General features: G+C 35.7%; 1 protein-coding gene across 1 annotated transcript in view; it reads right to left on the reverse strand.

Moving 5' to 3' along the window:
- Positions 1-17,131, reverse strand: part of LOC306855263 (nidogen-1-like) — a gene marked incomplete at both ends in the record, with an annotated part of 53,147 nt that overhangs the window by 29,549 nt on the left and 6,467 nt on the right. The window contains 9 exons of the mRNA XM_079393817.1: positions 532-675; positions 2,182-2,310; positions 4,174-4,311; positions 8,135-8,368; positions 9,640-9,840; positions 10,893-11,144; positions 12,313-12,447; positions 13,300-13,640; positions 16,643-16,875. Of these exons, the coding sequence (XP_079249943.1) occupies positions 532-675; positions 2,182-2,310; positions 4,174-4,311; positions 8,135-8,368; positions 9,640-9,840; positions 10,893-11,144; positions 12,313-12,447; positions 13,300-13,640; positions 16,643-16,875 (1,807 nt within the window). The remainder of the gene's footprint in view (positions 1-531; positions 676-2,181; positions 2,311-4,173; positions 4,312-8,134; positions 8,369-9,639; positions 9,841-10,892; positions 11,145-12,312; positions 12,448-13,299; positions 13,641-16,642; positions 16,876-17,131) is intronic.

The following is a 17,131-nucleotide window of genomic DNA, read 5'->3' on the forward strand; positions in this document are numbered from 1 at the left end:
ATTTGATTCCAGGTGTGTCTCGTCTTCCTCCCTGATTACTCTGTGTTTATAAGCCCCAGTCCTTTCAGTTAGTGTTTGTCGGTTCTTGAATGTCTTCCTTGCCTGTGCTCCCGGTGTTTTCCTATTGGAATATTAAAGTTTGTGATTTGTGCAATCCTCGTTCCTTGCTCCGTGCTCCCTGGTGAAGTGTGACAACATGTGAGTGTGTGTGTATTTATATATGCATAATATATATACACAGTAAGCACACATAATATGGAAACAAAACCTTTTATTTTGGATGCGATTAATTGTTTGATAGCACTTATAATTACACTTTTTCTCAGTAACTGTAACTTATAACAGTTACATTTATTCTGTAATTAAATTATTAAATTAACTGTATTGTATTTAAATGTAACACTAAATTGCATAATTTGGTTGCAGCTAGTAATCCATATATGGCTAGTAGCAGTGTTACTCCTCAACACTGCTACTAGCCATATAAACATTTTCCTGAGTGTTTTCTGCTCAGCGGTGAGTGAATGTTACCCTGACAGGCGCGTCCATCTCCAGAGAAGCCTGGCAGACACAAGCAGATATAAGACGAGTCTCCTGTGTAGCTGCATCGAGCGCGTTCGGGAGCGTCGCAGTCGTGCGTTCCCCTCTGACAGTGATCCACGGGACGCTCCGTCTCTGCACGGGACACACACAGCAGGGCTGTCACAACGGCTGAAAAACTACATTAGAATTTTGCACTTGAATATTATCAATATTCCAATTTAAAGGGGTCATCGGATGCCAATTTTCCACAAGTTGATATGATTCTTTAGTCTTAATGAAAAGTCTATAACATTCTTTGGTTAAAATTGCTCAAATGGAAGTGTAGAACAATAAATATTGTCAATATTCAAATTATATTTGAATTTAAAAGGCATCAGTTCAGTTGGAAAAACGCTTTTGTCTTCTCTCCTGAGGCCTCAAGAGGGCGCATCAAGCAAAATATTACTAATGCACGTGCAAAAGTGCATAATGTTTATTTGCTTAAAAAATTATAAACAAAACAGCATCATGTATGCATAGTTTAACACAAAGGGATGAAAGCCAATAGCTATGTTTCCATCCAAATAATCGAATTAAACTTATGCGCAAAACTGGAATATCGCATAAAACATTTGCGAATAAAACATTTGCGAATTCCATCCAACAAATCAAAGAGAACAAAATCGCCACTTCCTGATAAACTGGCACTAAATATCACTAAGAAAACTAGGAGAAGCCACTGAATATAATAATTTACATATATGATAAATTACGAAACACAATTTCAGAGGCAGATGCTGCTGTTTGGGATGCAGTCGTGTAAGACAATTATACAGAAATACTCTTGCGACAGACTTTGCTCAGGCATTTCAGAACGACCAAAACTACATTTCAGACGCTGTGGAACGAGGTCGGTCTGCTGGTTAAAGTTATCCCGTCTCATAGCGCAAACTCACATGACTTTTTTAATGCTCATGAAGGAATTTATTCTGTAAATGTGAATCCATCGTAGTTTATTTTTTCTTATCGGATAAAAAGTTTATCCTACTCAATTGTGTGCATACATTTTTTTAATGTGCTTTTTTAGAATTTATGCATATATTGACGTTTCCATCCAGTGTTTTTATTTAATGTGATATTCCAAAATGCGCATAAAAAAGGTGGATTGAAACATAGCTAATCACACATAAAGAATGCATAAAGAAAACAATAATAACATAATATATTCAGCAATTCTTGTCCCTGAGTAATCAGCGTTGATTACATTCTGGGTACTCTCCAAAATGGAGGAAGACGGTAACTCGGGGAGAAGAATTGCTGAATAAATTATGTTAATATTGTTTTCTTCACGCATAAAAAGTATTCTCCTAGCTTTGTAAAATTACGGTTGAACCCCTGATGTCACATGGACTATTTTAACAATGTCCTTGCTATGTTTCTGTGTGTTTATCGTGGTAATATCTTTGCTGTCTACGGAGGGTCAGAGAGCTCTCGGATTGCATCAGAAATCTTAATTTGTGTTCTGAAGATGAACAAAGGTCTTACGGGTTTGGAACGACATGAGGGTGAATAATTAATGACAGAATTTTCATTTTGGGTGAATTATCTCTTTAATCCCAGCGAACTCAAACCTGGTTCAGAAGCGGTTGGGTCTCTTACCGACACACGTCTGTCCGTCGCCGGCGATCTGAAAACCATCCAGACATTCACAGCGGAAAGATCCGGGCTGGTTGTTGCAGATGCTGTACGGCCCACAGATCCGAGGGCTTTCTGAACACTCATCAACATCTAAGAAACCAGAAGAGAGAAATTTAAATATAAAATACACAGACAAGAGCTCAATATAGGCTTTTTTTTATTTCCACGTTCTCGCTGTTATATGCTAGGGGGCACCATTATGCATCTCCTGAATGAGTCTAGAATCAGAATCACAGACGAGGAAGACACAGAAAAAAATGATCTCATATGTAAGCATATGCATATGAAACATAATGCAATCATCAACACTAACCGCATATAAATGTGGATCCAGAAAGTGTTAAAGGCCTGTGAAGCTTTGGGATACTGATGGAAGCCATCTACTGCATCTTTGCTTTGATAATATTACTAAATATAATCCAGATGTAGTATTTGATAAAAATTTTATTTTCTCAGCTTTTTGCTCAAAATGTATTTATTTCTGAAACCTACCTACATTCAAGTGTTGATAAAAAACAATGCTTGAAGCTAGAATAAAGCAGGTTTTTTTTTTTTTGTTTAAAGGTAGAGGGCCTGTTCTTTATTTTGATGTATTGAATGTTCAGATATTCATACAACAAAATATTCTGGGGGCCATGATGAAATTTTAGTGAAAATCAGCAAAAACGATGACTGGCAACTTTTGTTTAAAAACGCTGGCAGGGAAAGAGTTAATGGAAATACCAATGCTGAAATCTGCAAAAAATACATAAAGATAGTACAAGAAATACTACTATGATGTACAAATACTTCACAATTTAAAGCATACATTATTTATTTTTTCATATTCTTTATTTTTATTTTATTTGACTTTGTTTAATTGCATTCTAATATTTTACAGTTTTATTATAAACTATTTTAATGTTGTTATCATTACTTATACTTTGTTTCAATTGCTTGTGTAGGTTTTGGATTACTTTGAAATGTGAAGAAAGAAAGAAAGAAAGAAAGAAAGAAAGAAAGAAAGAAAGAAAGAAAGAAAGAAAGAAATGAATGAATGAATGAATGAATGAATGAATGAATGAATGAATAAATAAATATTTATTAATATTTCATTCTAATAATTCTGTTTTTGTGAGCCCTAGTAATAAATAATACTAATACTACTACTTCTAATAATAATAAGACATATTTAAAAATAATGAAAAATGACAAAAAGCACAACAAAATTACTACAACTTTAACTAAAATCAAAGTGAAAACAGAAAATACAAAATATTAAATAAATATAGATAAACCACATAGACATTTATTTAAAATTATTACAACTATTATTTTATTACAAAAATGTAAGTGAAAACAAAAAATAAATACTAATAAAAAATAAAAAAAACTATAGAAACTATTTTAAAATAATAATAAAATAATAATAATAATGACTAAAACACACAAAACTTAATTACCAAAACTAAAATAATAATAATAATAAATGTTAAATTCATTTAGCTCATTTAGGGTCTTTGAGATAAATCATTCAAGAGAAAAAGCAGCAATATTTAACATCTGTTTCTGTTCATATTCACTGATATAAGTGTCAGTTTCGACATGAAAAGCAGTTATTAACAATGACAAGACCCAGATCTGCTAAAATAGGGGGACAAATCGTGGACCAAATCATGCAGAAAGTCCAAGAGCTAAGTAGTGTTTTCTTTAACTCCCAAAGAGAGGAAACATCCCATGAATTAAACACTGTATACACAGTCACGAGTCTCTTCCGCTGCGTGTTGGCATTGGATCATCGACCCGTCCGTGAACCGGGAGGTGCTTTGAAGTCAAATTAAATCAGAATATAACTTCTACAACCAGAGAACAACTCGATTTATCTGCACTGAGATGAGCGAGCTCTTCAGTAACTCGACGCAGCTGTTTGAACACAAACACTAACCCATTTAAAATATAAACGAGGATTGTTACCGTAACAAACCCGTCCGTCGCCGGTGAATCCAGCGGTGCATTCACAGCTGAACTCTTTTCCCTGAGCGGGACGGCAGACGGCGTTAGGGTTGCATCCGTGTCTCCCGGTGAAACAGGGATTCTGCTCCGGGATCCCACCTAAAAAACACCCGAGTCTGCGTTCACTTCCAGGAAACCACATCAAACCATAACACACATAAATATAAAACCACATCAAACCATAACGCACATAAATATAAAACCACATCAAACCATAACACACATAAATATAAAACCACATCAAACTAAATATAAAACCACATCAAACCATAACACACATAAATATAAAACCACATCAAACCATAACACACATAAATATAAAACCACATCAAACCATAACGCACATAAATATAAAACCACATCAAACCATAACGCACATAAATATAAAACCACATCAAAAGCTGAGAGTCGAAGCACCATCTTTCATTCTCTCCTGAAACATAAAACACTCAAAGAAGCCACAAAAATACAGTAACACTTTACACTGAAACATATGTAACACTTGTAACATGTAACAGTAACAATTTACACTGAAACATATGTAACACTTGTAACATGTAACAGTAACACTTTACACTGAAACATATGTAACACTTGTAACATGCAACAGTAACACTTTACACTGAAACATATGTAACACTTGTAACATGCAACAGTAACACTTTACACTGAAACATATGTAACACTTGTAACATGTAACAGTAACACTTTACACTGAAACATATGTAACACTTGTAACATGTAACAGTAACACTTTATTGTAAGGCGTCCTTGTTACACGTTACATGTACTTACTATTATAATAACAATAAATTAATGCATAATTAAATGCAAATAACCCTATAGCCAAATCCTATCCCTAACCATATAGTAAGTACATGTAGTTAATTATTATGACTCAGTACCTGAATGTATTACACTGTAACAAGGACACCTTCAAATAAAATGTAACCAAAAATACTAGTTCTGTTGTAACCCTGTCATTTACCCGCTGCAGTGATACAAATCCCTACTAAACCAAATCACTATAAACTCAACCTCACTGGTTTCATAATCCTCAATATCACCACATAACAAGTTATTATAACCTACAAATACTTTAATATATCCAACTTTGCCTACATACTTACAGTACATTTTAAAGAGATACATAGAAATCTCAAGTGCAAAAAGTTAAATATATTAAATATATATACACTGCTGTTCAAACGTTTGGATCAGTAAGTTTTTTAAAGACACATTTTCTTCTCATCAAGGCTGCATTTATTTGATCAAAATACAGGAAAAAGTAATATTGTGAAATATTATTACAATTTAAATGAATGATTTTCTATGTGAATATCTGTTAAACTGTAATTTATGTCTGTGATCTGCAGCTGTATTTTCAGCATCATTACTCCAGTCTTCAGTGTCACATGATCTTCAGAAATCATAATAATATACTGATTTATGATTTATTTATTGTTGTAAACAGCTGTGCTCCCTAATATTTTTTTTTGGAACCTGTGATACTTTTTTCAGGATTCTTTAATGAATAAAAAGTTAGAAAGAAGAGCATTTATTTGAAATAGAATAATTTTTTTTATAACATTGTAAGTCTTTACGATCACTTTTTATCACTTTAACACATCCTTGCTGAATAAAAGTATTAATTTCTTTTAAAAAAATACTGACCTCAGATTTTGAACGGTATATTGTTACAAAAGATTTCTATTTTGAATAAATGTTGTTCTTTTTAACTTACTTATCAAAGAATCCTGAATAAAAATATATATATTAAGCAGCAAAACTGTTATCAACATCAATCATAAATCAGTAATTAGAATGATTTCTGAAGGATCATGTGACACTGAAGATTGGCGTTAAGTGCTGCATCACTGGAATAAATTATGTTATATTAGAACAGAAAACCATTATTTTAAATTGTAATAATAGTTCACAATATTACGGTTTGTTCCTGTATTTTTTAACAAATAAATGCATCCTTGATGAGCAGAAGAGACTTCTTTAAAAACATAAAAAATCTGACTGATCCCAAACTTTTGCACAGCACTGTATATAAATATATATATATATATACGCATATAACCCCCACTTCGGAGCGGGCGGTTTTACCTTCACAGCGGATCATTTACATTATGATTTTCTGTGAAGCTGCTTTGAAACAATGTGTTTAGTGAAAAACACTATACATAAAAAAAAAGAGACTTGATATGGTTAAAAAATAAAAGCACATTTGGGCCTGTCAGATCTTAAAACTCAGCAAGATGACAGATCTTAAGCTGATCTTAATAACCACCACCACGCTCCTACTGATGGACGTTTGTCCTGAACGAGAGACGCACAGATGTTAGCGCTCTTCCTCAGCTCCGGTTTAACTCAGATCGGCTTACAGACACCAGCACACACACTCACACGACCTTTGACCCAGAACACACAGTCATAAACATCAGCTGGAGACTGAGTTAAACCTTTCTGCTGAGATCCCATACATGAACGTAGCCAGCAGAGTTAGTAAAGAACAGTCATAGTTCAATTTTGGGGATCAGTAAGATTTCTTTTTAAAGAAATGAATGCTTTTATTAATCAAGGATGCATTAAAATGATCAAAGGCGACAGTAAAGACATTTATAATGCAACAAAAGATTTCTATTTCAAATAAATGCTGTTCTTTCTATTCATCTGTGAATCCTGAAAACTAAAATGTTCCTGTGGCTCAGTGGTGGAGCATTAACAGCGTAAAAGGTCATGGGTTCGATTCCCAGGGAGCACACATACTGATAAAAAATGTAAAGCCTGAATGCACTGTAAGTTGCTTTGGATAAAAGTGTCTGCTAAATGTCAAATATATCACAGTTTCCACAAAAATATTGCGTAGCACAGCTGTTTTCAACATTGATAATAATCAGAAATGATTCTTGAGCAGTAAATCAGTATATTAGAATGATTTCTGAAGGAAGATAATTAATCAAAATCATAAAAAACATTTAAATAAATAATTTCAAAATAATAGACAAAATAAAATGCTTACTAAAAATGTATAAAATATAAATTTGTCAAATTAAAAATAATTTATCATTTAAATAATAGCTAAATAAAAACCAATAAAATGTACAATTAAAGTGAAGGATTTTAAAATAATAAAATACTTACAAAAAAAATTACAAAATCATGGAAATGTACAATTAAAATAAATAAATAATGGTGCAACACTGAAGACTGGAGTAATGATGCTGAAAATCCAGCTTTGCATCACAGGAATAAATTACAGTTTAACACATATTCACATAGAAAACAGTTATTTTAAATTATAATAATATTTCACATTTTTCACAAATAAATGCAGCCCTGATGAGCAGAAGAGACATTAGGAAATATTGCCGACCCCAAACACAGTAGTATATGAGTTATTATCCAACATATATGTGATCCTGGACCACAAAACCAGTCATAAGTGTCAATTTTTCAAAATTGAGATTTATGCATCATCTGAAGCTGAATAGATAATCTTTCCATTGATGTATGGTTTGTTAGGATAGCACAATATTTGTCTGAGATACAACTATTAGAAAATCTGGAATCTGAGGGAGCAAAAAAATCTAAATATTGAGAAAATCTCCTTTAAAGTTGTTCAAATGAAGTTCTTAGCAATGCATATTACTAATCAAAAATTAAGTTTTAATATATTTACGGTAGGAAATTTACTAAATATCTTCATGGAACATGATCTTAATATCCTAATGATTTTTGGCATAAAAGAGAAATGTATAATTTTGATCCATACAATGTATTGTTGGCTATTGCTACAAATATACCCGTGTTACTCATGACTGCTTTTGTGCTGCAGGCCAGGGTCATATATATGACAGAACCCAGTGTTTAGTCGCTCTGTCTAAGTTGTGAATGTTCATGTGTTTCTTACTGTGGATGGAGCCGATCTTGTTGCTCATGGCGAAGCGGATCAGCTGGTTGCTGGAGTCGTACATGACGAAGATCTGGTCGATGCTGAGCTGTTGGCTCGCCGGCGCAGAGCTCAGGACCTCCTCGTGTGGGCAGCTCTGGAACTTGATGCTCTGTGTCCACAGATAGCTGTGTGTGCGAGCGCTACCGTCCGGCATGCTAACGGTGTAATCCCGCCGCGACGAGGACGTGATCACTGTGAACATCGCAGAGAAGATAGAGGACTGATATAGACAGCATGCTATAGACATGAAGGCAAATGCAACATACTTAACGTGCATGTGTTACTGTGGCAGCAACAAACTGCAATACTCAGAGAGGGGCTAGAGCTTCCAGATGTTTGTGCATTAAACCACACAAGTGTATGTGTTCATATGTTTCAGCTTTAGATTAAAAGGTGTTTTTGAAGTGAGCATATGAAGCTGCTTGGCTTCAATTTCTGCTGTTATTAAGATAAATGCATGCTGCTAACACAGAATTCAATTTTGCATTTAAAAAAAAGGGAGATGCCAGCAGTTAAATGGAGAAAGTAATGCATTTTTTAAAATTTGAAATGCATTTTTGAAAATTTAAACTTTAAACATTTTTAGAATTATTTTTATTATATATATAAATTTGAGAATCTTTTTTTTTATTTTAACTTGAGCGTCTCGTTTTTAGAATGCTGTCATTTTTATTAATTTACACAAAGCAAACCCCAAAAGGGGAGTTATTAGCTTTGCATTAACCATAAAACACCTTAAAAATGACTGAATTACAGAACTAAATTGATGTACGTTCATTTTACATCAGCTTTACATTAATATTGACTATTTATATGTAATAGGGACAATACAAAAAAACATGATTCAAGCTCGAAATGAACTCAAACAATGCAATGTACACAAGTTTATTATAGTTAAATAAAACTAAAACTTTAACCATAATAATAATAATAATAATAAAATCCATTATAAAATAGGTTTTACCTGAAATAAAATTAAATATATAAAATGTAAAATTTTATTTCGGCCAATAAGCAAGGCAAAATTTCTCATTTTCATTTAGTTAACTTGATGTACAAAAATAAATAAAACTAAAACTGAAGGAAAAATTCATAAAAAACTATATAAGCATTAAAAAATACAATAAAAAAAAACATTAATGGAAACAGAAAAAAAAAAAAAAAAACTAAAAAAAAAAATAATAATAATAATTTTAAAAATACCTTAATGATATTGTACAGGCTCATTTGTTTCTCTTACAATATGATTAATCAAATAAAATAAAAGCATGTATAAAATTGAAAGCGCATGTTTAATTAGGTGTAAATTACTAAAACATGAGTAAAATTCTGGATTCTAAAATTCTGCTTGGTGATTTACGAGCTTGAGATGATGATATTTCTGACTGCATGTCATATATATCTATATTATATATATCTATTATATATATCTCAAGTCTCATGAATCTGAGAAGCTGACTCACGGTTGCTGGAGTACTGGTAAATCTCTCTGTAGGGCTCGATCTGGACCGTGGCTCCTCGTGGCACCTCTGGGATCCTGCCGTCCAGTTCGGTGCTGATCAGCAGATGATCGTGTTCATCGATTCCTCCGAACTCCTGCCTGATGGTCAGCTGCTCGTTCCCGGGCTGGAAGACCACCTCGGCCTGCCGCGTGAAGACCCCTCCTGCGGAGACAAGGACCCAGGCGACAAAGTTATAAAAACGCTGTGGGAACATTGTTTTGAACTTTTTGAACTAAAACATTGACGTTCAGATTTCTTGTCATCATTATATCGTTATTAAAAGGTTCCTAAAACAACTTTATTTTCACCCAAAATATAAGGTTATTTGAACGTTTTTTTAATATTCGAAGAATGTTGACATGTCCAGTTTTATTGCCGTGCTTACAACGTTATTTAAAGCTTACAAAAATGTATATGGAAATTGAATTTATGTTAAGCTAATAAAAATAATAATAACTTCATTAAATAATAAACATTATTAATTAATATTATTAATTACAATAATATTATTAACCTAACAACAACAACAATAATTGTAAAAATAATAAGTATTATAATTATTAATGATAATAATATTGTTGATATTTAGTTAATGTTATTAACCTAATAATAATTAAAATAATTAATGGTAATAATGTTAGTAATATTGTTAAATTAAATTATTATTATCAACAACAACAATAACAAATCAATAATATAACAAATATTATGATGAAATCATTAATGATTAATATTAATATAAAGTTAATATAATAATAATTAATAATGATAAAGCAGTAGCTGGAAGCAAAAACTCATTTTATGACAATATTGTTTCATGGTTGGAAATTATTTTTTAAGAGACAAAGAGGTAACTGTATAAACATAAGCAAAAAATATTTTTAAAAATTATAATTTTTAATGCTGTCAAACAATTAATCATGATTAATCGCATCCAAAATAAAAGTTTTTGTTTACATAATATATGTGTGTACTGTGCATATTTTATATATAAATACACACCCATGCATGTAAATATTTAAGAAAAGTGTTACGTTTATATATTAAATATATTAATATATGATCAAAACTACATGAATATAAATATATGCATGTAAATATTTTCAAAATATATGCTGTATGTGTGTGTATTTATATATACATAACAAATACACATACATATATTATGCAAACAAAAACAGCACTATTATAAATAATGACTGATCAGGTCTCACCGATGATGCTGAAGCCGTTCTGGAAGTCGGGCTGCTCCAGAGCGAAGGCCCAGCCGATGGTCTCGCCCAGAGCGGGCAGCGGCTGCAGAGACGGGCCGACGCTGGCCGGGATGCTGCTGATGGCGATATACGCCCGACCGTCGTTAGTCACCACATACGAGTGCAGGTCATTGTTAGAAAACTCCACAGGAGACGGAGAATCCCCGACATAAATCCTGCCGTTGACCTTCCCGTTCATCCTCTGAGGCTTGCCTGGAGAGTCGGGAAAGATGTGATATTTAGGGAATTATTGTTGTTTGTTAAAAATGGATGAAGCAAATATATATAATACATCCAAACACATAGTGTTACTTGGGATCAGAGTCATTATCATTTATCTAAAACTAAAACCAACTTTTCATTACTATTTCATAAAATAAATGTTAAAGCAACATTTCTCATTTTTATTTAGTTTAACTTGATGTACTAAATTAACTATAACTGAAACAATAAAATAAAACTTACTTTTATTACCATTAGTTTTTTTGTGTGTGTGTTTCTTTTTAATATATATAAATAGGTCTATATAATTTTAATAATTTTGTTTTATTTCAAATATATATATATATATATATATATATATATATATATATATATATATATATATATACACATATTTATATATATATATATTGTTTGATTTGATTTGATTTCAGTTAACATTAATATCAAGTAACTATTTTTTTCTTATGGTTTTAGCTTTAGTTAAAATTAAACTAAAGGAAAATGAGATATATTCAGCAACTAGCTGAAATAAAATACGTTTACTTTTTTAAATTTTATTTTATTTTATTTCAGTTAATTTTTATTGTATTTCAAGTACCAAAAACGTTTTTTAAGCTTTTAGTTTTAGTTTTAGCTAACTATAATAACACTATTGCAAACTAAACAATACATATCCTGATGATAATGTTTAGAGTTAAAATTATGTGACCCAGTGTTATTTTAAATCATTAAATCATTTAAATTTAAATCATTATCATTAAAATATACTATTATAATTTTTTTATTAATATTTAGAATTATTTTTTTCATTTTCATTTTAATTCCAGGTTTACTGATTATTTTTCTGTGTGTGTGAATTTTTTAAGTTTTGGGGTTTTTAAAAATCTCTATATAGTTTTTTATTCTTTTTTTTATTTCAGTTTTAGTTTTAGATATTTTAGTGCTTCAACTAAAGAAAAATTTGAAATGTTGCCTTGGCAAAGATCTGAAATAAAATATTTTTTTTATATATTTATACATTTATTTTATAATTTAAAATAAGTTCAAGTATTCAAGTTACTTCAAGTGAAGACATTTTTTTCATTTAAATTTTAATAAAAATTATTTTGTTTAGTTTTAGTAAGGGATAATAACCCTGGTTGCGATGTAAACTCACCTTCGGCGACACAATCCTTGCCATTGCCGTAATAACCAGGTTTGCAGTGACAGCAGTATCCAGAAGCATAATCTCTGCAGTCGGCGAACACAGAGCACTTATTACTGGAGCACGTCTCGTAGTTATAAGAAAACACTGCCAAAAATACCAAGAAACATTTATTGTGGACACACAATTTGGACTTGTTCAGCTGAATATAATTTAGGGGTGTAACAGTACACATATTCATACCGAAAATTTTCGGTACGGGTCTTTCTGTAACAAATCATTAAATTTCTCAGGAAATACAGACAATAAATGCCGTTTTGGCGCTCTATCGGTGTTTCAATTGCAGAAAGACGTCATTAAAACAGCTTGTAAACAAATTGTTATTTCATTTACCTCAGGCAAGTCATCAGTGTCTACAGCTCGTTATTTACTAGAGAAATGAAGACTAGAGAAGAGCATTTAGCGAAATATAAGACAATATAATTTAGGGATGCATGATATTATCGGACTGATATAAGAATCGGCCGATAATGGCTTTAAATGTAAATATCGGCATCGGCCCGATATGAAAAATTATACCGATATATCTTGCCGATAAGAGGAATGGGTTAACTCACATGTGCTCAGGGTGTGCTAGTGATTAGATCACATTGCTTTAGGTGCAATTTACATGTTTGCATACAATTTTTTGCAGTTGTGTTGCTGTCTATCAGAGAGCTCTCAGATTTCATCAGAAATATCTTAATTTGTGTTCTGAAGATGAACGAAGGTCTTATGGGTTTGGAACGACATGAGGGAGAGTGATTAATGACAGGATTTTAATTTTTGGGTGAACTATCCCTTTAAATCTTCTGTTTATTCAGCTAGTGTTATAGGGATGTCCTGGGTTTCTTCTGCGGGGCGTATTTGGAGTTTCTCTGGCCTTCGGATGGAGATTTACTACGGATCACAGAACCGTGTTAGCCCTACCCCCTAATATAATCAGTGTTTTTCTCTCACCGTCGACGTTCAGCTCGTCCTCGTCGATGATCAGCACCTGTGGGTTTTGCGGTTGTTGTTGAGACGTCTTTGGTCGTGGCTGAACATAACGATACTGAGGCTCGTCCGGCGTCGATGACTCTGCGAACGGCTCTGGACTGCTGGTTTCATTCGGAGGTTCAGAGGGCAGTCGAATCCACGGGACGGACGGCTCAGGGACCGGAGTGTCCACCATAGTCTGCTCAGTCATGACCTCTGTGACCTCTCTGACCTCTGTTACCACTCCAGGTGTGATGGAGGTGAAAAACGGAGACGTGCCGATCTCGTAGACCCAAACGCCAGGCCGGCCCGAGTTCGTCTCCCTGAGAAGAGTGAAGAGTTGCAACACATTAATATTTAATAAGAGCAGAGGGAACATCAGCTGTGAAGCAGATAAAAAGCTGTTTTGTTACCTGAAATAAAAGAAATGCTAACTGAAATAAAATAAAATATAAAAAACCCTTAAACTTATTTTATTTCAGCTAGTTACCAAAGCTAGTTAATTTAGTCTAACTTGATGTACTGAAATAACTAAAACTATAATAACCATGTCTATATATACATAAATAGATATACATATATTTATTTATTTTTATTTTTAAATGATAACTCATAAAAACAACAACAACAAAATTACTAAAATGTTAATGGAAAATGCTAAACATTATATATATGTAACATGTCAGTTTTGGTTTTGTTCTGTTTCTACCTTATTTGGTTCTTCCTGTTTTAGTTCCTGTCCTAGTTCTGTTAATTAATGATCCCCATCACCTGTGTTTGATTAATCATCTTGTTTCCTCGTTTGTTCCTCTCCCTTTATAAGTCCTCAGTTCTGCCTTTATGTTTGTCGGATCTTAAGTTCATAATGGTTTATAGTGGGTGGATGCTAATAAAAGTACCTTTTGTTATTTCTGTTGTGAGCGCTGTGTCTACAACCACCTACCGCGACAGAAGATCCGACCGCGACAGAAAGCCAGACGAACGCCGGAGACTACGAACATCATGTCTCCAGCTGAAGTCGCGCTGTACGGGCTGCGGCAGGGCGGCCTGAGGTTGACGCGATATGTGGAGGTTTTCCTCGAGCTTGCCAACCGGGTGAGCTGGCACGACGCAGCTCTGGGTGCGCGTTTCCTGCTGGGGTTGAATGACGAGGTTATTCGCTGTGAACTTCCCACAGGTGATTTTCCCTTGGTCGAACTCATTAATCTAATCTTCTTCCTCAATGGACTCGACGAAGAAGTCGAGGAGATTCCCCAAACTCGTCATTCTGCTCCAGCAGGAACGCACAGCGTCTCCCCAGCTCATTCCTCGCCGGGATCCTCCACATACCTCGCCAACGGCTCCTCCCGCCTGCCCAACCCTATAGTTTCGCCATCCGTGGCGAAGAGAAGACCGCCGCAGAAGGTGAGGAACGGTCCGCCGTCCCCGGTGATAATTGTGCTTCCGCCCGCGGCGAGGAGGATGCCGCCGAAAAGGGCGATGAACGTTGCGCCAGCTGCGGTGAAAAGGGTTCCGCCGCCCACGCCTCAGATTCAGGACAGGGGGCTATTGGATGAGGCTCTTCCCCCGGAATTCTCGGCTCCCATGCTCACGCCAGTGCCATCCAGTGCCTGCTCCTCGTCTGTGTCCTCCTATCCCTGCACCTCGCAAGATGGTCCCGTCCAGCCCACCCGAGTTCCCGCTGGTCCCGTCCAGCCCACCCGAGTTCCCGCTGGTCCCGTCCAGCCCCGCGCCTCCCGTGCGCCCTCTAATGTCCGCGCTACAAGAGCGCCCCTTTGAATCCGCGCTGCCAGAGCGCCCCCAAGTGTCCGCGCTGCCAGAGCGCCCCCAAGTGTCCGCGCTGCAAGAGCGTCCTCCTGCGTCTCCGCTGGTCCCGTCCAGCTCTCCTTCGTCTCCGCTGGTTCTATCCAGCTTCGTGCCTCCCGTGCGCCCTCAAGTGTCCGCGCTGCAAGAGCGCCCTCAAGTGTCCGCGCTGCAAGAGCGCCCTCAAGTGTCCGCGCTACAAGAGCGCCCTCCTGCGTCTAAGCTGGTCCCGTCCAGCCCTCCTTCGTCGCCGCTGGTTCCGCCCAGCTCCGCTCCTCCAGAGCGCCCTCAAGTGCCCGCTCCTCCAGAGCGCCCTCATGTGCCCGCTCCTCCAGAGCGCCCCCAAGAGCCCTCTCCTCCAATATGGCCGCCTGAGGGGAACGTTCCCAAAGAAATTTTGGGGGGGGCCATATAGCCTCAGTTTGTGTGGCCAGGCCAAAGGCCAATGCCACAAAGGACCCCGATCCGCCAAGGCCGCCCGAGGACCCCGATCCGCCAAGGCCGCCCGAATCTCCAGTCCTGCCATGGCCTCCTAAGGCTCCGGATCCACCATGGACTCCCGAGTCTCCAGTCCTGCCATGGCCTCCTAAGGCTCCGGATCCACCATGGACTCCCGAGTCTCCAGATCCGCCATGGCCTCCCGAATCTCCAGTCCTGCCATGGCCTCCCAAGGCTCCGGATCCACCATGGACTCCCGAGTCTCCAGTCCTGCCATGGTCTCCCAAGGCTCCTGATCCGTCCTGGAGGCTTCCCTGTCCTATCCTGGTCCTGCTCCAGCCTCCAGGACGCCCACCCCCCCTCCCCGATGTTACTGTTACGGTGCGGGACGCACCTTCCGGGGGGGGGAGATACTGTAACATGTCAGTTTTGGTTTTGTTCTGTTTCTACCTTATTTGGTTCTTCCTGTTTTAGTTCCTGTCCTAGTTCTGTTAATTAATGATCCCCATCACCTGTGTTTGATTAATCATCTTGTTTCCTCGTTTGTTCCTCTCCCTTTATAAGTCCTCAGTTCTGCCTTTATGTTTGTCGGATCTTAAGTTCATAATGGTTTATAGTGGGTGGATGCTAATAAAAGTACCTTTTGTTATTTCTGTTGTGAGCGCTGTGTCTACAACCACCTACCGTGACTATATATATATATATATGCATAAAATAAAGTTTTAACAGACTTATCAGGTTTTATAGTTTCTATAGTAATTATATATATATAGTTTCAGTAGTAATTTAGCACAAATTCATCAAATTCATTCACTTATTTAATATAGAGAGTTACTGTTGTTTAGTTAAAAACAGTGGCATTTTATTGTCCGATTAAACTCTATAGTAATTTGGCACAAATTAATCTGCTATTTAAATTAGGTAGGTATTTTATTTTAATATATTAATCATTTTCATATATACATTTATATGAATCAAAACCACGGCATTTATGAATAACTGACTCATGAAAATCAAGCGAGCCCAGATTAATAATACACAATTAATAATTTCACTTTCACAACTATGTTTAAATGGCACTTACTGTGCGAGAGCACTTATTGACTCCTCGCTGTCTTGAGTAATGCGATAGTAAGCTCCTTGAGTGGAGGCCCAGCCGAACCAACCTGCCACCTTCCCTTCATTGAAGCCGACTTCAACCAGCTGATCCTCATCATTAATGAGAGTGGAGCCAAACTGCATGCTCTCCTCTGGATACAGCAGGATGGCATACGACGCCGACTCCATGTTTGCTACAACCAGCTGGAAAGTATTTCTCTGCAACAGATTTAAAACAAGTCTGCATTTCAGGAAGTAAATGACAATATTGTCTTTTTACAGCTACTTTAAAGCTGTTTTGCAATTGTTTGCAAATGCAATTTTCAAATATATGCAAACAATTGCAAAACTGCATATTCTTACATATTGCAAAACAATTCTGCATAATCTTGCAAACTGCAATAACTAACTTCTTACATATGGCAAAAAACGTGCATACTGCAATTAGAATATGCATATTATTGCATATTGAAAG

The sequence above is a fragment of the Barbus barbus genome (assembly GCF_936440315.1).
Source record: "Barbus barbus genome assembly, chromosome: 35".
In the NCBI taxonomy this organism is placed as follows: Eukaryota; Metazoa; Chordata; class Actinopteri; order Cypriniformes; family Cyprinidae; genus Barbus; species Barbus barbus.